At 46.0% G+C, this 13,009-nt stretch overlaps 1 protein-coding gene across 1 annotated transcript in view; it reads right to left on the reverse strand.

Moving 5' to 3' along the window:
• The window catches only part of ZFAND1 (zinc finger AN1-type containing 1), a 64,993-nt gene that overhangs the window by 35,108 nt on the left and 16,876 nt on the right, over window positions 1-13,009 (reverse strand). Inside the window, exons 4-5 of the mRNA XM_063924001.1 lie at window positions 12,728-12,867; window positions 12,555-12,646 (exon numbers count right to left, since the gene is read on the reverse strand). Of these exons, the coding sequence (XP_063780071.1) occupies window positions 12,555-12,646; window positions 12,728-12,867 (232 nt within the window). The remainder of the gene's footprint in view (window positions 1-12,554; window positions 12,647-12,727; window positions 12,868-13,009) is intronic.

Below are 13,009 nucleotides of genomic sequence, written 5' to 3' on the forward strand. Positions count from 1 at the left end.
CGTCCACTAAGGCAGGGATATCAATCTGCAAGTGAGAATCCTCAACACAGGATTCAGTGTCTGGGAGGACTGTTTGCCCCCCCTGCCCCCTCCCTCTTCAGATGAGAGATCAGAGAGATTTGTGGATTGTGAGGAGGAAGCAGCCCACTTATAGGGCCCAGAGACACGGTAGTGACCTGGTGTAAATTTCTGTCTAACCAGAGACTGATTCATTTGCTGCAGTTTGGTTAGACAATTTTTCTGCCCAAAGCGGATTAACCACAGGGACAATATGAGGTGGCAATGGCACCAGTGGTCCCATAGGGGGCGCTAGGCGTTCCACCAAAGAACCCAGTAGGTTGGCTCCACCATTGCAGGTGCAGGTGCTGCAGACTGACTGAGAGGCTTATGACATTAGTACCCAGACCGTCATATAACACTTCCCCCTCTGGTAAGTCTCTGGAGCATGCTCTGCATGATGCAGGAGCTTCCACTGATGTACTGCCCTTTCTGTTAGACATTATGCGAGAATGCAACAACAGAGTGACTTAGTACAATATTGCCAGACAAAGTATAATACCTGTGAATAAATCCGGTATTATGTCACAGTAGAATGTACATATAGGACAAATACTGTGACGCACTATATTAGCAGACCCGGACGCACCTAGCCTCTTAGGGTACAGAATATTGTGTCCGTTATATCTGGGAAACACTGAGAGTGAAACCACACAGCAGATACAGGCACACACAGTCACAGGCAATGCAGAAATTATTATCACAATAAAGCTGCACTGTATTATACATAGATAGATATATATATATATATATATATATATATATATATATCTATCTATCACAGCGCGGTCCTAGACCGGAGGTACATATCAGAATACTCGCAAAATATATTCTGTAGCAGGTACACTTTTTCTTAACTAATGCTGTCTGTATAAAGACATGTAGAATACTCAAGTGTTTGCAAACTCAGAGCAGTGTATACAGAGGGCTTTACAAGGGACTTTGCCCTGCAATCCCAGAGACCAGTATTAGCTATGGCGCCCAGCGTCTCTGTCACGGAATGAGGGAGAGTGTGAGGCAGCTCCAGGGTGGGAAATCTATGTGGAGATGGCGCCCTGGGCCAGGAGAAGGGCTACAGGTCAAGCCCCAGTTCCCCTATGCTGGACTTCCACCACCGGTACTACAGAGCCTTATTACATGGGGCGTTAATACACCCGACCTGTACTCTTACGCCTTGACAGTCTAGTGGGGTCCCTGCCCGGTGACAGTGTCCAGGCCAGCGCCGCAACCTGTCTCCCTAGGTCGCGGACGGAACGCGATTTAATGGCGGGGGTCCCACTGGGGGACCCTCATCTCCTCCCCGTAGCAGCCACGCAATCCAGGAGAGCGGTCTGCGACTGTGTGCCTAAGCCGGAGTGTCTACGCCGCAAGTACCCGGGTATAGAGCCGTGGGAGTATGCAACGCTTGGGAGGTGATGGAGCTGCAGCGCTGAAGTGTCACCCTGACATACAGCACTGATAGCCCAGTAGAAGAAATCATCTTAGAAAAGCTTTTTTCAGGGCTGCAGGCACCAACTCAAAACTGAGCTCTCAGTGCCCGGAGGTGGGGTTTATAAAGGAGGCCCAAATGCATCCTGGGAAAGCCAGCTCCAGCCTGTTGGTGCTCCTGGATCAAGATCCAATCTACATCCTTATGTTTTCCTGTGGAAACCAATGTATCCTGCTGCAGAAATAAGTAAATACATAAATAAAAAATACTTGTTATGCCGCCCATACACCCCCCCCCCCAAGCTCCTTGGTGTGCGATCTATCGTACCTCCGCACTCGGGATCAAATGATCCTATGTGCAGCAGATATGATCAGTTGATGCGATGTACGACCCGCAGGTGCGCACATCGCATCGTATTCGCACCCAAAACATGCACGATTTGCATGCGATGGGTCGAATGACGGGTCGATATCATGTATTTGTACACGATATCGAACTATTGTATGACCAGCATTATATCACATTGTAGAACACTGGAATTACATCTGCTGATTGGTTCTTACAATTGCTAGAGGCTGTCCAACTCCTGTGTTCTTATTCTTCTATAGCAGTTCCGTATATTTGTCCAATCGCTGTCTATAACTGAAATAAAAAATGAATTAATGATATACCAGACTTAAAAATATAGTAAAAACAGAAAACAATATAAGCCACAAAATAGTCCTGTGACAGATCACAGAACTCCAAGTTGACTTTAACTACTGTATATAATATATATACAGGGTGATTCACAAGTCGCAGTACACCCTTTTATTTCAAAAACTGTACAGGAAATGGGAAAACTGAATACTCCAGTAAGGTTATGGGTGTGGTGGGCTATCTTTTAGGGTATGTACCGAACATGGGAGCCATCTTGAAATCGGCCATCTTGAATCTAAGTCAGTGTAACATGTCAAACAACATCAGAATTCGCTGAAAAGTTTATTGCTGCTAACAGATTTGAAATAGCATTTATGGTTCAAAAGTTACAACACTTTTTGTTGTTGCAGGTAACTGAAGATGGCTTTGACAAAAGAGCAGAGAATTGAGGTCATTTTGATGTCTGGAGAACAACGTTTCTGTGTCATAGCTGCAGATTTTAACAATCGGCACCCAGAAAGAACTCCATATTCACATAACACTGTCAGGTGCCTAATTTCCAAATTACGAGAAACTGGGACTGTGGCTGATAAGTCACGGAGTGGTTGTCCAAAAAGTGCTACTGACGAGACAACCTCAACAATGGTTTTGGCATCCTTCGTGAAGAGCCCACAATGCCCACACATTAAATGACTGTCCTTTATGGAGAACAGTTCAGCCTGTAAGTCCAACAAAAAAAAGTGTTGCAACTTTTGAACCATAACTGCTATTTCAAATCTGTTTGCAGCAAATAAACTTTTCAGCAAATTCAGATGTTGCTTGACATGTTACACGACCCCCTTTCCAGTCAAAAAAACTGACTTCGATTCAAGATGGCCGATTTCAAGATGGTGCCCATGTTCCTAAAAGATAGCCCACCTCACCCATACCTTTCTGGAGTATTCAGTTTTCCCATTTCCTGAACAGTTTTTGAAACAAAAGGGGTGTACTGTGACTTTTGAATCACCCTATATATAATATTTGAGATGCAACGCTCAGCTGTGCACATATCAGCCAGATATCACAAGTTTTTCTGTGCACCTTTATGGGGTGAGAGTCAAAACTTGCAATGTGGATGCATATGATTTGGAAGGAGGCAAATCGCATCCTTCACACTGAATTCAATCGCCAGCGGCATCACTACCCACCAAGTGTAAAGATACAGAAGTTGTGAGTGGAATAGAATTCCCACAAATTTAATGTTAGATACAAATGATACCGAGATATAGGTCACTGCATATATAGATATATGTATTACTTACATCACTATCCTATAGATGAACTCACAAAACTTGATGAGTTTTGAGATCACTTACTGTACGTAACAACAAACCTATCAGAACAAAATAAAGTAAAAAAAAACAACAAAAATCAATAATCTAATAGGATAAGCAGTAAAGACACGAATGTAACTGGTACTACTTACTTTCATCTTGCTGCTCATTGGACTGCAGGTGATCCCATCCAAAAATTAACTTCTTGCCAACATCATTCCGTGATCTGTCTGCGACATTCCTGCCCGTGTAATGGGCAGCCACTTGCCATAAAAAAAGTCTCTCTTCTGAACGGGAGCAATGGTTATTCTACTAATTGTATTTCCCCTTAGCGTTCGCTACCTGAAAGCTGCAATTCCTGGCTAAACCCACCAACAGAATAATAATAATAAATGCTGTAAAAAAAATAATAATTGCTCATTCCATAATAGTTAATGGATGCGATTAATGACTTGAATGTGACGCAATGGACTAATCATTCGGTCTCTAGGTCGACAGAGTCTAGGTCAACCACTATTGGCCGACAGTAAGTAGGTCGACATAGTTTCTAGGTCAAAAGGGGTTAACATGTTCTAGGTCGACACAAGTTTATCACATTTTATTTTTCATTTTTTTTTTTACTTTTTCATACTTTACGATCCACGTGGACTACAATTGGGAACGGTAACCTGTGCTCAGCGCAGCAGTAGCGGACAGAGGAACCTTGCCCGAGGCATAGCGAGCCATGCGAGGGGACACAGTGCATTAATTGGGGTTCCCGGTCATTATACAAAGAAAACGACAAAGTTTTGGGGTTAACCGAGTCCCTTTCGTGTTCGGATGAGCTGCTGCACTTAGAGGTGACCAGCTTAATAAACAACAAGTAGAAAAATAAGAATTTACTCACCGGTAATTCTATTTCTCGTAGTCCGTAGTGGATGCTGGGAACTCCGAAAGGACCATGGGGAATAGCGGGCTCCGAAGGAGGCTGGGCACTCTAGAAAGATTTAGGACTACCTAGTGTGCACTGGCTCCTCCCACTATGACCCTCCTCCAAGCCTCAGTTAGGACACTGTGCCCGGACGAGCGTACACAATAAGGAAGGATTTTGAATCCCGGGTAAGACTCATACCAGCCACACCAATCACACCGTACAACTCGTGATATGAAAACCAGTTAACAGTATGAAACAACTGAGCCTCTCAACAGATGGCTCAACAATAACCCGATTTAGTTAACAATAACTATATACAAGTATTGCAGATAAACCGCACTTGGGATGGGCGCCCAGCATCCACTACGGACTACGAGAAATAGAATTACCGGTGAGTAAATTCTTATTTTCTCTGACGTCCTAGTGGATGCTGGGAACTCCGAAAGGACCATGGGGATTATACCAAAGCTCCCAAACGGGCGGGAGAGTGCGGATGACTCTGCAGCACCGAATGAGAGAACTCCAGGTCCTCCTCAGCCAGGGTATCAAATTTGTAGAATTTTGCAAACGTGTTTGCCCCTGACCAAGTAGCTGCTCGGCAAAGTTGTAAAGCCGAGACCCCTCGGGCAGCCGCCCAAGATGAGCCCACCTTCCTTGTGGAATGGGCATTTACAGATTTTGGCTGTGGCAGGCCTGCCACAGAATGTGCAAGCTGAATTGTACTACAAATCCAGCGAGCAATAGTCTGCTTAGAAGCAGGAGCACCCAGCTTGTTGGGTGCATACAGGATAAACAGCGAGTCAGATTTTCTGACTCCAGCCGTCCTGGAAACATATATTTTCAGGGCCCTGACAACGTCTAGCAACTTGGAGTCCTCCAAGTCCCTAGTAGCCGCAGGCACCACAATAGGCTGGTTCAGGTGAAACGCTGACACCACCTTAGGGAGAAACTGGGGACGAGTCCTCAATTCTGCCCTATCCATATGGAAAATCAGATAAGGGCTTTTACAAGACAAAGCCGCCAATTCTGATACTCGCCTGGCAGAAGCCAAGGCCAATAACATGACCACCTTCCACGTGAGATATTTCAGATCCACGGTTTTTAGTGGCTCAAACCAATGTGATTTTAAGAAACTCAACACCACGTTGAGATCCCAAGGTGCCACAGGGGGCACAAACGGGGGCTGAATATGCAGCACTCCTTTAACAAATGTCTGAACTTCAGGTACTGAAGCTAGTTCTTTTTGAAAGAAAATCGACAGAGCCGAGATCTGTACCTTAATGGAGCCCAGTTTTAGGCCCATATTAACTCCTGCTTGCAGGAAATGCAGAAATCGACCTAGTTGAAATTCCTCTGTTGGGGCCTTTTCGGCCTCACACCATGCAACATACTTCCGCCATATGCGGTGATAATGATTTGCTGTAACCTCTTTCCTAGCTTTAATAAGCGTAGGAATGACTTCCTCCGGAATGCCCTTTTCCTTCAGGATCCGGCGTTCAACCGCCATGCCGTCAAACGCAGCCGCGGTAAGTCTTGGAACAGACAGGGCCCCTGCTGTAGCAGGTCTTGTCTGAGCGGCAGAGACCACGGGTCCTCTGAGATCATCTCTTGAAGTTCCGGGTACCACGCTCTTCTTGGCCAATCCGGAACCACGAGAATTGTGTTTACTCCTCGCTTTCTTATTATTCTCAATACCTTTGGTATGAGAGGTAGAGGAGGGAACACATAAACTGACTGGTACACCCACGGTGTCACTAGAGCGTCCACAGCTATCGCCTGAGGGTCTCTTGACCTGGCGCAATACCTCTCTAGTTTTTTGTTTAGGCGGGACGCCATCATGTCCACCTGTGGACGACCCCACTGATTTACAATCATTTGGAAGACTTCTGGATGAAGTCCCCACTCTCCCGGGTGGAGGTCGTGCCTGCTGAGAAAGTCTGCTTCCCAGTTGTCCACTCCCGGGATGAACACTGCTGACAGTGCTAGTACATGATTTTCCGCCCATCGGAGAATTCTTGTGGCTTCTGCCATTGCCATCCTGCTTCTTGTGCCGCCCTGTCGATTCACATGGGCGACTGCCGTGATGTTGTCTGACTGGATCAGCACCGGCTGGTGTAGGAGCAGGGATTTTGCTTGACTTAAGGCATTGTAAATGGCCCTTAGTTCCAGAATATTTATGTGAAGGGAAGTCTCCTGACTTGACCATAGTCCTTGGAAGTTTCTTCCCTTTGTGACTGCCCCCCAGCCTCGTAGGCTGGCATCCGTGGTCACCAGGACCCAGTCCTGTATGCCGAATCTGCGGCCCTCCAGAAGATGAGCACTCTGCAGCCACCACAGAAGAGACACCCTGGTTCTTGGGGACAGGGTTATCAAGCGATGTATCTGAAGATGCGATCCGGACCACTTGTCCAACAGGTCCCACTGAAAAATTCTGGCATGGAACCTGCCGAATGGAATTGCTTCGTAAGAAGCTACCATCTTTCCCAGGACCCGCGTGCAGTGATGCACCGATACCTGTTTTGGTTTTAGGAGGTCTCTGACTAGAGAAGACAACTCCCTGGCTTTCTCCTCCGGGAGAAACACTTTTTTCTGGACTGTGTCCAGAATCATTCCCAGGAACATTAGACGTGTCGTCGGGACCAGCTGTGACTTTGGGATATTCAGAATCCAGCCGTGCTGGCGCAGCACTTCCTGAGATAGTGCTACTCCCACTAACAACTGTTCCTTGGATCGTGCCTTTATTAGGAGATCGTCCAAGTATGGGATAATTAAAACTCCCTTTTTTCGAAGGAGTATCATCATTTCTGCCATAACCTTGGTAAATACCCTCGGTGCCGTGGAGAGTCCAAACGGCAGCGTCTGGAATTGGTAATGGCAATCCTGTACCACAAATCTGAGGTACTCCTGGTGAGGATGGTAAATGGGGACATGCAGGTAAGCATCCTTGATGTCCAGGGATACCATGTAATCCCCCTCCTCCAGGCTTGCAATAACCGCCCTGAGCGATTCCATCTTGAACTTGAATTTTTTTATGTATGTGTTCAAGGATTTCAAATTTCAAATGGGTCTCACCGAACCGTCCGGTTTCGGCACCACAAACAGTGTGGAATAGTAACCCCGGCCTTGTTGAAGTAGGGGTACCTTGATTATCACCTGCTGGGAATACAGCTTGTGAATCGCTGCTAGCACCGCCTCCCTGTCTGAGGGAGCAATCGGCAAGGCAGATTTTAGGAACCGGTGGGGTGGAGCCGCCTCGAATACCAGCTTGTACCCCTGAGATACTATTTGAAGGATCCAGGGATCCACCTGTGAGCGAGCCCACTGATCGCTGAAATTCATGAGGCAGGCCCCCACCGTACCTGGCTCCGCCTGTGGAGCCCCACCGTCATGCGGCGGACTTGGAAGAGGAAGCGGGGGAGGACTTTTGCTCCTGGGAACCTGCTGTTTGTTGCAGCCTTTTTCCCCTACCTCTGCCTCTAGACAGAAAAGACCCTCATTTTCCCCGCTTGTTTTTCTGGGTCCGAAAGGACTGAACCTGATAAAATGGCGCCTTCTTAGGCTGTGAGGGGACATGGGGTAAAAATGCTGACTTCCCAGACGTTGCTGTGGAAACTAGGTCGGAGAGACCATCCCCAAATAATTCCTCCCCCTTATAAGGCAAAACTTCCATGTGCCTTTTGGAATCTGCATCTCCAGTCCACTGGCGAGTCCATAAGCATCTCCTAGCAGAGATGGACAATGCACTTACTTTAGATGCCAGCCGGCAGATTTCCCTCTGTGCATCTCTCATATGTAAGACTGAGTCTTTGATATGGTCAATTGTTAGCAGAGTCGTGTCTCTGTCTAGTGTGTCAATATTTTCTGACAGTTTATCCGACCACGCAGCGGCAGCACTGCACATCCATGCTGACGCAATAGCTGGTCTAAGTATAATGCCTGAGTGTGTATATACAGACTTCAGGATCGCCTCCTGCTTTCTATCAGCAGGTTCCTTAAGGGCGGCCGTATCCTGAGACGGTAGTGCCACCTTTTTAGACAAACGTGTGAGCGCTTTATCCACCCTAGGAGGTGTTTCCCAACGTAACCTATCCTCTGGCGGGAAAGGGAACGCCATTAGTACCTTCTTAGGAATTACCAATTTCTTATCAGGGGAAGCCCACGCTTCTTCACACACTTCATTTAATTCATCTGACGGGGGAAAAACTACAGGTAGTTTTTTCTCCCCAAACATAATACCCTTTTTTGTGGTACCTGGATGTAAATCAGAAATATTTAACACCTCTTTCATTGCTTCAATCATGCAGTGAATGGCCTTAATGGGCATTAAATTTGACTCCTCGTCGTCGACACTGGTGTCAGTATCCGTGTCGACATCTACTTGTGCCATCTGAGATAGCGGGCGTTTCAGAGCCCCTGATGACTTTTGAGACACCTGGACAGGCACGAGCTGAGAACTCGGCTGTCCCACAGTCGGCATGTCGTCAAATTTCTTATGTAATGAGTCTATACGTGGCGCCAGTGTGCTGAGGGAGATAGCTCCGCCCCTTTTCCGCGGCCTATTCTCCCGCTTTTTTATGGAATCTGGCAGGGGTATTTACCTCATATATAGCCCCTGGGGCTATATATTGAGGTATTTTTGCCAGCCAAGGTGTTTTTATTGCTGCCTCAGGGCGCCCCCCCCAGCGCCCTGCACCCTCAGTGACCGGAGTGTGAAGTGTGAGAGGAGCAATGGCGCACAGCTGCAGTGCTGTGCGCTACCTTGGTGAAGACTGATGTCTTCATGCTGCCGATTTTCCGGACCATCTTCTTGCTTCTGGCTCTGTAAGGGGGACGGCGGCGCGGCTCCGGGACCGAACATCAAGGCTGGGCCTGCGGTCGATCCCTCTGGAGCTAATGGTGTCCAGTAGCCTAAGAAGCCCAATCCGGCTGCAAGCAGGCGAGTTCGCTTCTTCTCCCCTTAGTCCCTCGCTGCAGTGAGCCTGTTGCCAGCAGGTCTCACTGAAAATAAAAAACCTAAGACTATCTTTCTTCTAAGAGCTCAGGAGAGCCCCTAGTGTGCATCCAACCTCGGCCGGGCACAAAATCTAACTGAGGCTTGGAGGAGGGTCATAGTGGGAGGAGCCAGTGCACACCAGGTAGTCCTAAATCTTTCTAGAGTGCCCAGCCTCCTTCGGAGCCCGCTATTCCCCATGGTCCTTTCGGAGTTCCCAGCATCCTCTAGGACATTAGTGCTGCGCTCAATCCTAATGCTGTTGTTTTTGGTAGTTCTAAGTGTTTATAAGTAGTTAATGTTGTTTGTTTCACACATGCAATAAACTAAATGTATCCTTGTCTGTCTGCCCCCTTTCCCTCCGAGATTTTCCTGTATCTGTGATAAGTGTTGTAATGTGTAACCTGACCGAAAAGATGCAATATAGTGAAAGGCTAGATGGATAGAAGATAAGTAATGACCAGTGTATACATATACGGATGGAAAATAAGTGATGACCAGTATATATCCTTTTGAGCACTACTGCTTGCTCATTTATTAGGATTTTTCAGTCCGCTGAAAAAGAAAAAGAAAAAGAAATTTGTCCCTTAAAAAGGTATAGCACAGTTCTTAGTGTCGGATTGCAGCGTCCCGCAAATCCGTTGTGTCACAAGTCCATTAACCCTCAGTTGCACTAGAGATTAAAGCTGTATCAAGTTCGTTTGCAGATCTTCACAGTTTTGAGGGGAAACCCTAGACAGGCTTCACTCCCGGACCGACCGGAGCCCAGGGGGCGGCTGTGGCAAGACGCTCCACGGGCAGCTGGGGTTGGGGAGTAGAGGCCAGTCCGGAACCCCTTACATTCATTATTCCGCACTGTTTAACCTGAGGCTCTTCAAAACCGTGAAGTTCTGCAAACGAACTTGATACAGCTTTAATCTCTAGTGCAACTGAGGGTTAATGGACTTGTGACACAACGGATTTGCGGGATGCTGCAATCAGACACTAAGAACTGTGCTATACCTTTTTAAGGGACAAATTTCTTTTTCTTTTTCAGCGAACTGAAAAATCCTAATAAATGAGCAAGCAGTAGTGCTCAAAAGGATATATACTGGTCATCACTTATTTTCCATCCGTATATGTATACACTGGTCATTACTTATCTTCTATCCATCTAGCCTTTCACTATATTGCGTCTTTTCGGTCAGGTTACACATTACAACACTTATCACAGATAAAGGAAAATCTCGGAGGGAAAGGGGGCAGACACACAAGGATACATTTAGTTTATTGCATGTGTGAAACAAACAACATTAATTACTTATAAACTCTTAGAACTACCAAAAACAATAGCATTAGGATTGAGCGCAGCACTAATAATTTTCTACTTACAAAGAAAATAACACCCAAAATAGTGAAAAAAAACTTATGTCGACCTTAAGTTATGTCGACCTAGATCCCCTGTCGACCTACTTACTGTCGACAGAAAATGAAAAACACAACATAAAACTACTACACAGAACAGTCAGCTCTTTACGGATTTATTTGGATTGTTCATCTTTTCATCCATATTTATACTGAAACTAATTTCTAAAACGGTTGCGTTATTTCTCCATCTTACGTTTATGCTTCTTAGAAATTTCTGTAGCTGCATAATTCAACTGTAGACGTTTGTTTGGGATGCAAAGTCTTTATGGATGCAGTACGTGAAGTCATGGTGGCCAGTGTAGGCAGGTGCCACAATCATTTGTATAGCTAGTATGTGTGTGAGACAGACAGAAAACGTGACAGAGTCTTATGATGTCTAAAAGTTTGATTTGAGGAGATTATTTGGGGGAAGGGGGGGGGGGGTTAACTGTTATATACAGTATTCTCATAGCTTTATTTCTTTTTTTACAAGGAAATTTAGTGGGACCTGATTCAGGTGTGCCCCTACACTGCATCTGTAATAGAGGTCTACTGCTAAATTACATGCCAGCCAGCAGTACACCATTGTCATAAGTAATCTCTTGCTGCAGGGAAGACCTGGCTCAGGCAACGCTTGTAGAACCTGAGAACAGTATATAGGGGGTCATTCCGAATCGTTCGCTCATTGACGATTTTCGCAACGGAGCGATTAAGGCGAAAATGCGCATGCACATGGTACGCATGCGCTAAGTATTTTAGCACAAAACTTAGTAGATTTACTCATGTCCGAACTAAGAATTTCCATCGTTGAAGTGATCGGAGTGTGATTGACAGGAAGTGGGTGTTTCTGGGCGGAAACTGACCGTTTCCTGGGAGTGTGCGGAAAAACGCAGGCGTGCCACAATAAAACGTGGGAGTGTCTGGAGAAACGGGGGAGTGGCTGGCCGAACGCAGGGCGTGTTTGTGACGTCAAACCAGGAACAAAAACGGGCTGAGCTGATCGCAGTGTAGGAGTAAGTCTCGAGCTACTCAGAAACTGATAAGAAATTTCTATTCGCAATTCTGCTACTCTTTCGTACGCAATTCTGCTAAGCTAAGAATCACTCCCAGGGGGCGGCGGCTTAGCGTGTGCAATGCTGCTAAAAGCAGCTAGTGAGCGAACAACTCGGAATGACCCCCATTGCCTGGTTTTCATAGGAACTCCAACACAGGATGCCGATGACAACACACATTCCGGGCTGAAGGTGCGGAATCAGGAAAAGTGCTTGCCTGCCGAACATACAGGACTTCAATCTTCAAGTTGTTGTAAAGGGGAACAGGACATACAGTCATTCCACACTGATCAGACTCTAAACGGTTAAGTTCAATTAGAGACATAAAACTTTGGGGCTTATGCGATTGCTTGGGAGATGCAGCCTCTGGCAATATTCCAGCAATTCTGCACAAATCGTCAATCACTTTAAACGGCACCACCAACCTGGTTTTGCTTTTAAATGATTGTAACTTTAAAATATGAGCAGCCTCGCAGGAATCCCAACAGATCCTGCATCTTCCAGGCTATTCCATAAGCCCCTTTAAGTTCTTCAACCTCATCTATGACCATCAGGGAGCTGCTACAATGGCCTCTGCCAAATTGGGCCAAACCAAGCATGACAATAAACAAACTTTTCTGTAAAAAAAATAAAATGTAAATAAACAATAATAATTGAAAAATATATAGTTAACCATTATATACATAACATAGCAAATATTTCAAGATGATATCCATTTTCTTAAATCCCATTTTAAATGACTGGAAAACACACACAAAATAACGTGTCAACATACCCACAATTTCTTTAACAAGTTGCTGGGTTGCGGCCATCCGAGGTTTCGGTGCTTCCAGTTTTGCACAGTCGTGGTCTGACTGGTGACGATGTCTGTAAAAGATTGTGTGTGCCACATAGGAACCAGAGGAATATATACAACGAGGTACACACAGTATATAAGATGTATCGTACCTGAAGCAAAAATGGTTCTCGCAGAAAGGGCATAACACCTGGACTAACTCCTTTCCACTGCAGCTTTTATAGGAACAAGGATACTGCGAGCTCCCTTCCGATTCTCTACCACCAGCTCCCCCACCGCCACTTGTAGGAACCTTCAACAACAACACAGGATTACACCTACACCAGCTGTCCATTTGGAGGAATGTCTCCTCAAGACATACCCATCACCTACACACAATGGGGGCAGCATTTTGTGGACTGAACTAATAACACCATTATAGATTCACTATGAAC

Source organism: Pseudophryne corroboree, chromosome 5 (assembly GCF_028390025.1).
Source record: "Pseudophryne corroboree isolate aPseCor3 chromosome 5, aPseCor3.hap2, whole genome shotgun sequence".
Lineage (NCBI taxonomy): Eukaryota > Metazoa > Chordata > Amphibia > Anura > Myobatrachidae > Pseudophryne > Pseudophryne corroboree.